Here is a 13585-nt window from a genome sequence, read left to right on the forward strand (position 1 = left end):
GTCTCTTCGGTTTTAGCGGTAGGGTTAAGAAATGTTTGTTGGAAAATTTAGTCAATAACTTTCATTACAACACAGTACTCAGAAGAGAATATTCAGCTGGTTTGACATGAATGCTGTTGGAATGAAAGTGTTAGCCATTTTCTCTTCTAGATTCTCTTGTAAGTTATACTTTTAAAAAGTAGTTGAGTGTTGTCTGATAACTGACTACTTCCTCCAGCCATTTCTCTTCCTGCCTTTTTCTACTTAATTTTCCACTGCAAATTCCCCCAGTGCATGATTCTTACTAACGAGTCAATATTTAGAGTGTATGTCAAGGACATTGGTTAAGATGTGGTGTGGTATGTGTGTGTGTGTGTGTGTGTGTGTGTGTGTGTGTGTGTGTGTGTGTTTCTTCGTTCGTTTGTTTGTTTGTAGAATATATATGATTTCATGGAACATTCCAAAAATGTTCTGCAAAAGCAATGTAAATGTAAAAACTATTGTGTTGATAATAAGTTAATTTTTTTTAAGAATGGTTATCGATAAAGCAAGCCACTGATTTGGCCTCAAAATTTCCCTCATTTCACTACCAAAGCTTTTAGATCAGGACTGCCCAAAGTGATAGCTAACACACACACACTTTCTGCCTTCAGGAGACAGTACAGCTCTGAAGGATGGCTGATGAGCGGAAAGACGATGGAAAGGCGCCACACTGGATGTCAGCCCCACTGACAGAGGCAGCTGCACACCCTCACCCTCCAGAAATGAAGGACCAAGGCGGGGCAGGGGAAGGGCTGAGCCGCAGCGCCAATGGATTTCCATACAGAGAGGAGGAGGAGGGAGCCTTCGGGGAGCATGGGTCGCAGGGCTCCTACTCGGATACCAAAGAGAATGGGATCAATGGAGAGCTGACCTCGGCTGACAGAGAAACAGCAGGTAACTGAGGTCCACAAGAACTTCTTTGTGCTTTGTAGTCTGCTTACTCTGAAAGGGAATTAATTTGCAGCAGCTGGTCCCTTCACTCTTCAAGGACTGGAGTCCAATCAGGAGAAATGGATGCCCTAGCAAGCCATGCATCAAGCACCAAGCACGGGGGCAGTTAGCCTGACTTCCCCAGATGTGGTTATAGTCTTTATATATTGTTTGTCACCTTAATTTTTACTACCCTAATTTTGATAGGCAAAATACTCAGTGTATGTATATTTTGCTCTAAACTATAGTAACGTAACTCTTGGGGGGGGAGGACAATGTTTCCTTATTACCTTAAGTAACATTGGGCCTAAGTCCAACGGATAGATTAGAAGCATATTTCTTTTTAGGGTAGAAAGAACAGTGAAAACCTCATCATCAGCCTTCCAAAGAAACAGGAGAAAAGGAAGAGAAGAGAGGGGAGATGAACATGCATGTTCAAATATAGGGGCCTTTCACTGTTTCTCAGCTTTCTAAAATTCAGTACCATGAGGTGTAAAGAACAATGTAAATATAACTGATTCTTCTTTAGTTTTTAATCTTTATTTTCATTTCATGTATGTGGGTATTCTGCCTGCATATATGTTGATGTAGCACATGCAGACAGGGCCCACAGAGGCCAGAAGAGAGCATTGGATTCCCTGGGACTGGAGTTGCAAATGGTTGTGAGCCAACATGTGGTTCTGGGAATAAAACTTGGGTCCTCTGGAAGAGCAACCAATGCTCTAAACTACTGAGCCCCAGTTGTGACTAGCTCTTGTGCACTTCTTTTTAAAGTACTCTCATTGATTCTAACATAAATGGCCCCACAAGTATAATCATTAATGAGAAGGCCTTACAATATAGCATTCGTCTATCTTTTTTTCCTATAATTCAGAATTTTGGTATTTAAACTTACAGATAGCAGCTTACTTCTTCACAAAAAAAAAAAAAAATGAACAAACTACAAGTAGTAAAGTATTATCCCCTTCAAATTCATCCCTTACTTATTTGAAGATGGGTTTCTGTACCACATCAATTAAACTGTGATGTGTATCCACCACATATATGACATGGGGGAGTACACTCATTGTTAGAGAACATACGTATTGTGCATAAGGTTCTTGGTGCAAATTATATGTGTATCTGTGTGTATAAAATGCATATATATGTATATATATTATATATATACATATGCATGTCTGATTTTAATAAGGAAATAGTGAAGACATTTTAAATGACAGAATAAAATTTAAAATACACAGTGTAAGTTTTTAAACACAAGTTTAATTGTGTATTTTCTACATACTAAGTGTTGCATTAGCTTCCAAACAAAATCTGGTGCCCAGAATCCATGGATCTGAGCTCTCATGACATATGACCTCTATGAAAATTAATTAGGATACAAATTACAAGGTTTTAATTGACAAATTAGAAGTATGGAAAGGTGATGTTTATAAGGGGTTGTTTTTACTTAGGGCTAATTTTCCCAAATGTGTCCTGAGGTGCCAAATAAATCCACAGGGATACACCAAGGAAGCATGAATAATCTGAAATACAGGCTAACTCAGCTTGTGGTAACTCTGTTTCACTGCATACACTGTCTCCCTCCTAAAGATACCGTGTCTTAGCCAGGTGGTGGGCACACCTTTAATCCTAGCACTCCGGAGGCAGAGGCAGGTGGAGCTCAGTGAATTTGAGGCCAGCCTGGTCTACAGAGTGAGTTCCAGGACAGCCAGGACTGTTACACAAAGAAACTCTGTGTCAAAAGACAAAACAAACCCCTCCCCCCCCCCCCCAAAAAAAAAAAAAGCTTGTGCATCAGGCTGGAGAGGTGGCTCAGCTGTTAAAGGCTAGGCTCACAACCAAAAAGATTGTGCATCTTCTTCACTGAGTTGGATCCTCTGCAGTTTCTCTGCTGCAAAGCCTCTGGGAATTCCAGGAAAGCCTTGCAGAATTCCCTGCAAAGGGGAAAACAGGATGGCAGTATTTCTTCACTAACCCAGGAAATTGACAAGCTGTGTAGTGCTCCTACATCTAATTAATGAGACATTATGATTTGAAAATGATTTCAAAATAGGCTTTACTTTCATGATTAGTGACTGTTATATTATAAAGTGTATAAAGCCAGTGCTCGAAGACATAGTATCTGTCATTTGCCACCATTGTGGCTGGCATTGGTGGTGACACTCTTGAACAAGGACTTTTATCTCTGCCTGAGTACAGTGGAACTTGCTGAGGGTGACACTCCCCACTGAAGGGACTCTAATAGGTTTGAGGCATAAGGGGATGAGGACCAGCCCAGCTCCACCATCATGATTAGAAGGAAGGAAAGAGATAATGCTGTAGACCAGAGGTTTCCTTAGCATCACATCCTGCAGGCCCTGGCTTTACAGCTGCAGTCTTCAGTACACTTGTGCCGGGCCAGTGACCAAATGCATAAGCAAATGCAAAGACAGTCCTTCTCAAGTTAGTTTGAAAACTATACTCTCATCTCCTGAGTTTTGAGGCCTTTGTTGTTGCACTGCTGTTGGTTTGTGTTTGTTTTTATTTTTGAGTAGGATACCATTAGGTAGCCCAGGCTGGCCTTGAATTCATTGTACAGTCCAGACTCAACTCAAAGTCAAGGTTATCCCCTTGTCTAATTTCCCCAAGTGTGGAATTACAGGTATGAGCCAACATGCCTGGCTAGTTTCATCTCTTGCATGCTCAATACATGACCCTTATTGACTACCATGGGGCAATATAAAAAAAAATCACTATATATAGTACGCTTATTCAAGCCAATGACGACTAGTATCATTTAATATCCTATTTATTCAGTGGTCTTAATGAAGAATTTAACAGCATCAGAAAAATCTGTCAGGTCAGTGTGTCCTTGCCAGATTCCTTGAGAAGATAATATAAATTAAATCCAACTCACAGTTATTTCTTTTGAGTGATGGTGTCAGAAGTATCCAATATTTGTTGGGGAATTCTCTCAACATGTATTAAATGGGTTTTGTGTTATTCTGGAAAAATTTATTTCTAAGCATTCATATGTATACTCACAGTGACAGAGGTGGTACATCTTCATCTGTGGGTTGCCATAGTGATGTTTTTATCTAAATTATGGTGTGATTTTTAAACTAACTCCTTTCTAAAAATAACAAGCCAATTATTGAACCTCCTAAGATGTGCAAATGTGGAAAGCTCTAGGAAGTGAAGAAAAAACTTGATTTCCTCATACTTACAAAGGACGCTTCAGTGATAAGTTAGTATGCAGTCAGCTTCTTTCCAAACAAGTTTAGTAAAATGATAACAGTTGTCATTGATTACTTATAGATAAATTCCTTAAAACATGAGTTGTTAACCATCACCTGTATAAGAATATCCTCTTAAATCTCAAATATGGCGCTTCGAAAATGCTAAGCTTTGAGGGTAGTTTTATTTTCTTTTTAAATTGTTTTCCAAAGCATAATTGAGAAGAAAAAAAGTGGCTTATAACAATCCATTCCTTTAACACTTTACTGAAGAAAGGAAGGGAAATACAGTTTAGCCCCTACAGAGTTCCAAATGAGTGGCAATTAGATATCTCATCTATAAGTTGTTTCAAAGGTATATTAGAACTCATTAAAATAGCAGGGGTTACTTGCAAAAAGAAAAAAGGGTTGGTTCGTATCTATAAAATTTAGAAATCTTAGTATCCGAAAATCTGTAAAACTTTGATCAGAACATCATCGTAGAAAGTGGAAGTTTTAAAAGTTACCTTTCAAGTGATGATTTAAGGATGTGGAGACATGATTTTCATAGATGGTGTGCTCGTGACTTGGCAATGTAACTGGTTGTCACTTCACTTGGTGTCCTGATATCTATGGCACAGAGTCTTATGCTTACTAAGTCTAATTATAAAATCATTTCAATATAATGTTTTCTGATTGAAAAAGCCCAATCAGCAAAGTTTTAGTTCTGAGATAGAAAAGTCTCTGACTCCTTTTCATTCCTCAAGTGTTGCTGGAAAAACTGTAGCCTACTCTATTTATCCTTATTGACATCCATGGGTAGAAATAACTGTGAATTAAATGGATTTGAAAGAAATGGTGTTTGGGCAGGACAAAAATGTGTTTTCCTGATACAATGTGGTATATCAGTTATTAACATAGAATTTATATACTGTGTCCAGCAATAAACAGAGTCTGGAGATGATTGAAAGCATATAGAAGGATGACAGAAGCTTCATGTAAACATGGCATTTTACGTAAGGACTTGTTCAACAACTTTTGATGTTACAGGGATCCTTCCGTCATCTCACCACTCAAGGACACAGAAAGACAACTCTGAACTTAGAACCACAGCTTGGAATTTTGTGTAGCATCACAGGCTTCCACGTGGCTCTTCAGTTTGTACACCATCATGGCTTTGATCTATCATTTTGGGATGTCCACAAAGATATGGCATTAGTGTTTCAATATTCAAATGAGAAAATTAGGGCACAGACTGGTTAAAAGAGTAATTCAGGGATGCATATTTAGAAGATGAAAGTGTTGAATTGAGAATCCAAAGGCCAGGAACCTTGTGCAACTTGGTTTCATTTGGAGCTGTCCATTCCCCAAGAAAACATGTAAATGTTGTATATACATTATCATTTATTTACCTTCTAAGCAGGTAGCTGACTGTCAATGCTTTCAAGATTTCTTGAGAGTTAATTTTCTTGGCTGTCAGAATTAACCTTGTAAATATCAGCATGTATCCTTTATTGGAAAACATTAATGAAACTTGGCCATTATCTTGCCATGGTTTCAAACAATACAACAATTATTTGGGAGGAATCTAGAGGATGAGTTCTCACATCTAACCCTCCTCAGGTGTAGTCAACCCCTGAAAGTATTTGCTACAGGGTCCAGGCTTCTAGCCTTGTAGAAGATAGCTCCTCTACTGTTCCTCTGAGTCAGTCATCCACGGCAGGCAAAGTGCACATTTCTGTTACAGAACTCACATTCACACTCCTGGAGCATGGCATAGCATGTTTCTCGGTTTCCTCCTAAGTGGAGAAAGAAAGGAGGCAGAGAAGAAAAGATATTTATAGACATCAAAATATGCAAGTGTTCAAAAGCAGACCTTGGTGACTTCAGTTGTCCTCAAGCATGATGCTTGGAACACTAAAAGGGCAAAACAAGTCTTGGGATGAGTGGTTCTTTTCTGGATATCACTTGGGGTAAATATAAAAATTGAAGGATAATTCTTTACCTTACTCCTAACCATTCCCTACAATGCCTTTTTTTTTTTTTTTTTTTTTTTTTTTTTTTTTTTTTGGCATGTCTATATTTCTAGATCTGTCCCCTGCCCAGGAGATAGTATAGTCTTCTCTATATTTTAATGTCTCCATAACTCAAGCAAGCCCATGACAGACAGAGACCCAGACACATATATTTATTATTGCAGAGATTACATATTGAAGCCGGAAAGGAAATGATGGGGTGATGAGGGCCAAGGTTGGCATCACTCATATGAAAACAGCTGATTGCTCTAACCTTGTCTGTGTTCTCCCTTTTCAACCTTAGAAAAGTGAAACCTGCCTTTTGCTGCCTTCCTATCCTCTTTGCCTCCATTTCAAAATGGAGACCCCCCTTTAAAATACGACCTATTGCATATACTATTTTAATGTATGCAGAGCAAAATATCGCAGTACCATTTCTCCAGCAAAATGACTAAAGCTACCGCATCAACCCCTGAGGCAAATAAACAAGTAGGCCTAACAATACAAAGGGTTGCAGATTTTCTTCTTCTTGTTGCCATGCCAACCACTCATTGCTCTGGCTGCCATTTCCCTGAGCTCTGCAGAGAGAGGCGTGTGCAGAGAGCAGTTACTTAGCATTCAAGGGTGGATCTGCAGAAAAACACAGCCTTACTGCAAAGCCTTGGGCCTGGCGGCACCGGTGGATAAGATCAGAAGATGGGATTCAGTGTTTTCCTCATGAAGGTTAGGCACCTGGGCTAGAAAGAAAGAGAGAAATGGTTCTTTTTAATTAAGGCAGTTCCATGAGGTTTGTATCTGTTTTTTGCTTTGTTCTGTGTGGTCTCTAGAAGATAAAGTGGGTGTGGGTGTTCATTTCTGTCATACTGTGTGGCTTGTTGTGTTAATGCCTGCTGATCTGAGCCTATCAGGTCCATCTGAACTGGACCTGATAGTATGATAAAGAATAATACTCTGTTCCTGTGGAGATATGGGCTTATATATACCTGGTAACCCCAGGTAGAGCTTTCTTTGCTTTGCAGATTAGAGGAAAGGATGCGAACTGAATGAAGTTTTTCATTTAAATATACAGTCGCATGGTAGTTGTCCCATCATTTTTGCTTCTCAGTCAAAGTCACAGTGAGATGACATTGACATTGTCTTAAGCCAGTAAGTAATTCTGAATCAAATTATTAGAAAAACCAGTTTCTCAAGACTGCTTCTGTTAAACCCAATGACTCAACAAATTGAAGTATTATTTTCTTTCTTAAAATTTTAAATGCCTAAAGACTTTTGAGTTGTAATGAGCAAAGCTCTACATACACACATATACACATACACCTAACACATACATACACACATATACACACACATATACATACCCATACACATACCACACACATGTACACTCACATATATACATACATACACACATATATATAGAATTAAATATAAGTATAATTTAATTATATTTTATGGTTTTCAAACTTTACCCTAGTCTGTATTTTTTTTAATATTGCCATGTTTTCTCTTTTCTAATTTGCTGTTATATTTTATCACTGTGGTTTTTTTCATTGCTTTCCAATCTCTGAAGTCTTTAAAAAAAATCTCCACTTATAGAAAAATTCTCAGCAATTCATGAGATCTTTTTCATTTAAAATAAATATGAGAAAATAACAACTAATGGAAGTGACTTCTGAGATTCGTTTCTAGATTTTGGTAAGCCTTTTACTTGGTTAATAGTATAGAGGACCTTTTAATGTCCCCTCTATTTGGAAGTATTCTTTCCTCACAAAACAAAAAAGGAGAAAGAAAGAGGGAGGTAGGGATTTGGAGAGAAAGAAATGTGGTAGTAATTTTTAATAATAAATTTCCATGTATCTTGAGAATTTATGAATAATCTATCAATAATGTGTTATTTGAATTATATAGTAAATATTTGCATATCCATGCATCCATAAATACATAGATACTTTGACAATATTGCTAGTTTTTATCAGAAGTATTTGACACTGAACGGCAAGTGTCTAGGCTTTTGGTTTGCTTTTGTTGTAGTTTGAAGGTTACTGGGTGGCTGGGGATGCTTCTCAGTCAACACGCTCTTTTTCTGATTTCCTGCTTTGGTTCATAGAGCCCTGCTCCCTTCCTCCCAGCATCTTCATGCTTCATTGCTCCTTAGCATGTTACATAGAGCGTTTGCATCTGCTCTCAAGGGAGTATGGAAATTCATATCAAGAGCAGATGAATAGAACAACTGGAGCTGCTTTACAGCCCTGATACTTTCAGTCTTATCTGACCAGGCATTGTGAATCCCGGGAGAAAAGACTGAACCACATGCTACCAGCTCACCATTCAGCAGCTCTCAGCAAATGAGTCACACTGTTCAGCTACACTCATAAAAAATACAATTTAACCTAGCCAAGGTGGTGAACAGGGAGAAAAATGGTATATGTCTTGGGCACTCCTTCAACTTGTAACAGTTATGCAAATGCTAGGTGTTTACCCAAATACAAATATGAAAGTAAAATGTTTGTATTTAAAATGTATTGCAAGAATATTCAAAATTCCACAAAGCACTGTAGTTAGGTAGATAAGGTAGGAATAATCAAGACTCCAGGACAAATCATCTATAGTTGAGCATCCTGAACACTAGACTTGAGTCTAAATTGGAAGTACTGGTCAGGGCTGTACTGACAAATGAGGACCACGTTTCTTTTTGGGCTTCTCCAGCCTGAATGATTGATCAGTCCTTTGAGTGTGATGGTTGCATTCTAGAGCAGTATTGTGGGACATATTGGGGAAACATTTGAGAAAGGTTCTCAGAAGTTTACCAGCAAAAGCAGAGAACTGCTATGATCTCCTTTCTGGTCAGACTTTCCTAAACACCAGCAGGGACTATGGTTATATGTTGCTAAGAACATCCTTCAGCCGTCCATCTACTGAGGTTATTTATTAACCAGTTTTATTCCAAGACTGTAAATGCTTTGAACTGGTACTTTGCTTTTCTTTCTTCCTTTGACATATATTACTCTATTTCCTGGAGGAAATGCTAATAAATATTTAAATTAATACAAAAAAAAGATTAAGGATCCATGTATGGAGTTAAGAGTGGAAATCACAAAGACAAAATTGTGCTACAAAAAGGATATGGCAGTGTGAGTAATGCATTTGTGAGAAGGATTAACTCAACAAAATACCAGAAATGAAGGAATAAATTGAGAATCTTTGAGACATATATTCATTGTGACGATGAGAGAGCTGTTACTTACAGTAGAAAGTAATTTAAAAGGAACTCTATAACACTTCAGTGGGGAACAAGTTACCGGAGTGACTTTCTTTAGCGGTGGGGGTGAGAGTTGGAGGGTTGGGAATTACCAAAATATGTAGCACACATAATCAGAGACATTTGCTTGATAACTGCTGAACTGGAATAATATGAAATGTTAAGATCAATAAACTTCTGAGAGACATAAAAATCTAACTAACAAGAATCATAATTTTCACCCTTACAAAATTGAGCCCACTGTACAATTGGCCTGGATTGAAAAATGCCCCTAAAATAGCTCTAGATGGGAACACAAACATGCATGGGTTTCTTTGATCTTCTGGTTGTGAAATAAAGACTGCTTTGCTCTTCTGGGTCAGGAACACAGCAAATCCCAATTGTGATGAAAGGACAGCCTGAGCCTTGAAGCATATTGCATGCTTTCCATCACAGGCGTCATTTTCTCATTTAGAGGAGTGCAGTGATACTGGCTTGGAAAAATAATACCCTAATTTGTAAAGTCATCTACGCAGACTGTGATTGAAGTCCCACTTTCTGTGTTTCATGTCTGAGTCTATAAAATGACTTGCAAATGGTAAGAGTTTAAATAATAAACAGTGCTTCTACATTTAAATGGAAAATTGCACATTGACTATAGGAAAAGGAAGTTTTGCTTGTAGACAGGACTGAGCATTGAGCTTAGTGCCTTGGTCTTAAAAAGCAAGCCCTCTACTGTGGGCTATATCCCTATCCTAGGAAAATGTGGGGTTTTTCTTTGGTTTCAGTTAGATGTACTTATTTTGTCTCGTTTACAAGGGGCTTCCTGTGATGCATCATTTCTTTTATTTTTAGATAATAAGTTAAGCTATAAATTCCTGTTTCCTTTGTGAGTAACACAAAAGGTCAAAGAATTGGTTGAATAATGTTTTCTCCTTGGAGTGTGTTTTATTTGAGTACCCAAACTCATCACCTCCCTTAAAAAATGGCTATTGGCTATTACCTGCTTTTAAAGCAAAGATTTGAAAAATAGAGAAGACTGGAATGGGAGATGGGATGTAGCTCAGTGTAGTCTTACTGCCTGGATGTGTAAGGCCCTGGACTTAATCCCCAATGGTGAAAAATAAATCCCACTAGACTACAATTGCTGTTCTTGGTGCTTTTTCTGAAAGACAACACAGATGTTGATATACAAAAACTGGCTTATCCTTTCTCCCCAATCCCCTTTTTGTTTGTTTGACATGGGGACTATGGATACACACCAATGGGCTGTGAAAATTGACCTTTTCCTCAAAAAGACAAAGCACTATGTTGACACAGGATCATAAAGCATGTTAGATATGGCCCTCAGGCCACTTCTTGTCTAATTATTCTAAGTCCTTATTTTAGTAGGAAACAAAAGATATAACACAGAACATTTAATCCCTCATTGGTGTTATCAGTCCTCCAATGCCAAAAGTGATTATATTTAATTTGTTGGGATTAAAGCTGTTGGAAATTTTCAGAAAGTAAATTCTTCATTAAATTTATGTTTACCCAATTAATTTAGATGAGTGAAATATTATACTTGACTTAATTATCTCATTTCTATTATATGAGCTGCAAGTAGCAGCGTGTGTGTGTGTGTGTGTGTGTGTGTGTGTGTTGTGTATTGTGTGTGTGTATTGGAGCCATAGTCATTCAACTATGTGTCTTTTGCTTAAATATTTTCCCCCTCTATTTCCATCTGGGACACTAAATTTAGAAATAATATTTCCCAGTAAGTGCTGTTTCTGATCTATGATTGTCTAATTACTTTTGGCTCAATACTTTAGTGTCCTTACATTATAGTCCTCTCACTGCTATTTATCTTAGTTTGTTACAGATTTCTCCTTAACCAAATTTGAAAGTCAGTGAAGTCCTGTTTAAATCTCTAAAGAATTCATTTGAGTTGGGCAGTGGTAGCCCACACCTTTAACCCCAACACTTGGGAGGGAGAAGCAAGCGAATCTCAGTGAGTTTGAGGCCAGCCTGTTACACAGAGAAACACTGTCTTGAAAAAATAAAATGAAATAATTTATTTTAGTATGCCAAGGTATAATCTCGGTAAGACTGGATTTGAATATATAAATTGATGTAGGAATAAGTGGAAGTGGGTGGGGTAGAGCAATGGCTCAACAGTTAAGCGTGCAACGTGTGCTGTTCTTACAGAGGGTATGAGTTCAGGTTCCAGCATCTTTCAGATGGTTACAATTGACTATAATTCCAGCTCCAGGAGATCCAGCTCCTCTGGCCTCCATGAACATCTGCCATCACTTGTATATACCCACACATATAAATACACACATCTGAGAAATTTTCCATACACATAATTTAAAAATATTTTTTTGAAAAGAGAAAGGGAACTCTTCCTATAATCATAATCCCTACTGGTTTGGGCATGGCTATCAAAAGGGAGGTTTTATGAGTGGCCACAGAAGAATCAGTCAAAAATCTGTGGCCACTAATGGAAAAGAAGAAAGAAGAAAAACCAAAAGTACCCTTCCATAAGATTACCTGTACTTCAAAAACAATTGTGTGCAGGGATGTCATGTCTTTGTATCTCCCAGGGATGGCTAAGCATTCTTACATTGTCTAAAACAGACACAAAATAAACTCCCTGGGGGGGGGGGGGAGAAGGGACTGGGAAGCTGAACTCTATATAACTGTGATTTCTTTTCTTAAATGTCTGCCTCACAAATTGACTCTACTTACAATGAATGTATTTGCCCCTTTAAATAATGTGTTTGCCCCTTGTTTCGATCAGTGTATCTTTAGAAGAAATATTGAGAAGAAAGGACTGCTTAACAAAGACAAAGATGTGTAGCTACAACCTTGTAGACAACCAGAGTGGAGTATGCCAATGCTGGCCTCCTTCATTAATGCAAAGATGCCAGGGAAACAAACAAACAATCACTCCACCCCAACAATCTGCTCTTTAAATGCTTTCACCACCAGCTGATTCAAGAAAATACTTTCATAGGAGCCACTTACTCTCCAAATTAAGAAAGAAGCGAGGAATTTTTCCTTTTATTCCCCTTCTTCATGAATTTATGGAGGGTGTTTGTTTAGCGGAGCACTTCGAACTACACAGTGCTTTCCTTGTTGACTAGATTCCAGCAGCAGCAGCAATTAACACTGGTTTCCTAGGCAACCATTTTGTACCCTACTGAGAAAAACCTTCTTGACAGGAGCATTCTGTCTTAAATTGTTTTGTTTTCCTTTTTCACCAAGTGTACGGTAGACTGATTTGTCATTTCTTTTAGCACACCATTATTGTACCCACAAGGCTTCAAAGGAGAAACATTTAGTGGTTTTTATAGCCATATGGTTGGATTTACTGTCAATGCATCGTGGTTCACTTTTAACAAGCTGCAAGAAATCAACAAAAATATGTGTCCAGCCAGACATATGCCGATTTGCTTGAATTTTGTGTTCATAGTCTAACTGGTGAACCATTGCATGTTCAGGGAGTCACAGCTGGTCCTGATCCAAATCCACAGGCTGCATGTTCAACAATTATAGGTTCCCCCAACAATTTTACATCGTCACTCAAGATGCAGCTTAGAATTTTCAGAGCTGTTGAAAAATTGTCAACTCCATCAATTTTATTAATTCACTGGGGTTTAGTAGGTCGATGTCACAGTAACCACAGTATGAAGACATGCTGCACACAGATCCTGGGCCTGGGCCTGCCTTTAAATTCAGTCATGATGAAGACTGAGAACAAAAAGGTCCTAGTGATGGTGGATCTGCTGAGGAAAGCAAGGGGCTGGAGCAGCTATAAATGATGAGCTGCACAGTAGAACAGTGGTACTATGCTAATTTAGCCACCTTTTGTAAGGAACAAAAGTCTGATACAGTGTCTAGTAGCCAGTGCAGAGCTTTGAAGAAAGGAGGTATTCCAAATGTTTTCCTAAGTGGTGATGTATTACCTGTCTCTATGTTCCTTGTACAATATCTTTATGTCATTTATTCTCATACTATCCAATAGACAACAACTTTACAACTTTGTACACAGCTATGAGATAAATCAGATTCAGAAAACTTACCTTTAATATTCTAGTTTGTAGTCAGACCTACTTGAGTTACTTGAGTTATCTTTTTTGAGATACAAATTTTCCTTACAAACTTTACAGCCTGACTTTACAGCCAAGCTATTTTCA

The 13585-nt window shown here is 38.1% G+C and overlaps 1 protein-coding gene across 11 annotated transcripts in view; it reads left to right on the plus strand.

Annotated features, from left to right (window-relative positions):
- Positions 1-639: 639 nt before the first annotated feature.
- The window catches only part of Map2 (microtubule associated protein 2), a 58035-nt gene continuing 45089 nt past the window's right edge, over positions 640-13585 (plus strand). For 9 of the 11 annotated variants that reach the window (XM_051190375.1, XM_051190379.1, XM_051190378.1 and 6 more), the window contains exon 1: positions 640-915. In XM_051190375.1, the coding sequence (XP_051046332.1) occupies positions 654-915 (262 nt within the window). In that variant the 5' untranslated portion in view covers positions 640-653. Of the gene's footprint in view, positions 916-6776; positions 6951-13585 lie in introns of those variants that run through there. The other 2 variants (XM_051190383.1, XM_051190384.1) reach the window with 1 other exon arrangement.

Source organism: Phodopus roborovskii, unplaced genomic scaffold, assembly GCF_943737965.1.
Source record: "Phodopus roborovskii unplaced genomic scaffold, PHOROB, whole genome shotgun sequence".
NCBI classification, from domain to species: Eukaryota; Metazoa; Chordata; class Mammalia; order Rodentia; family Cricetidae; genus Phodopus; species Phodopus roborovskii.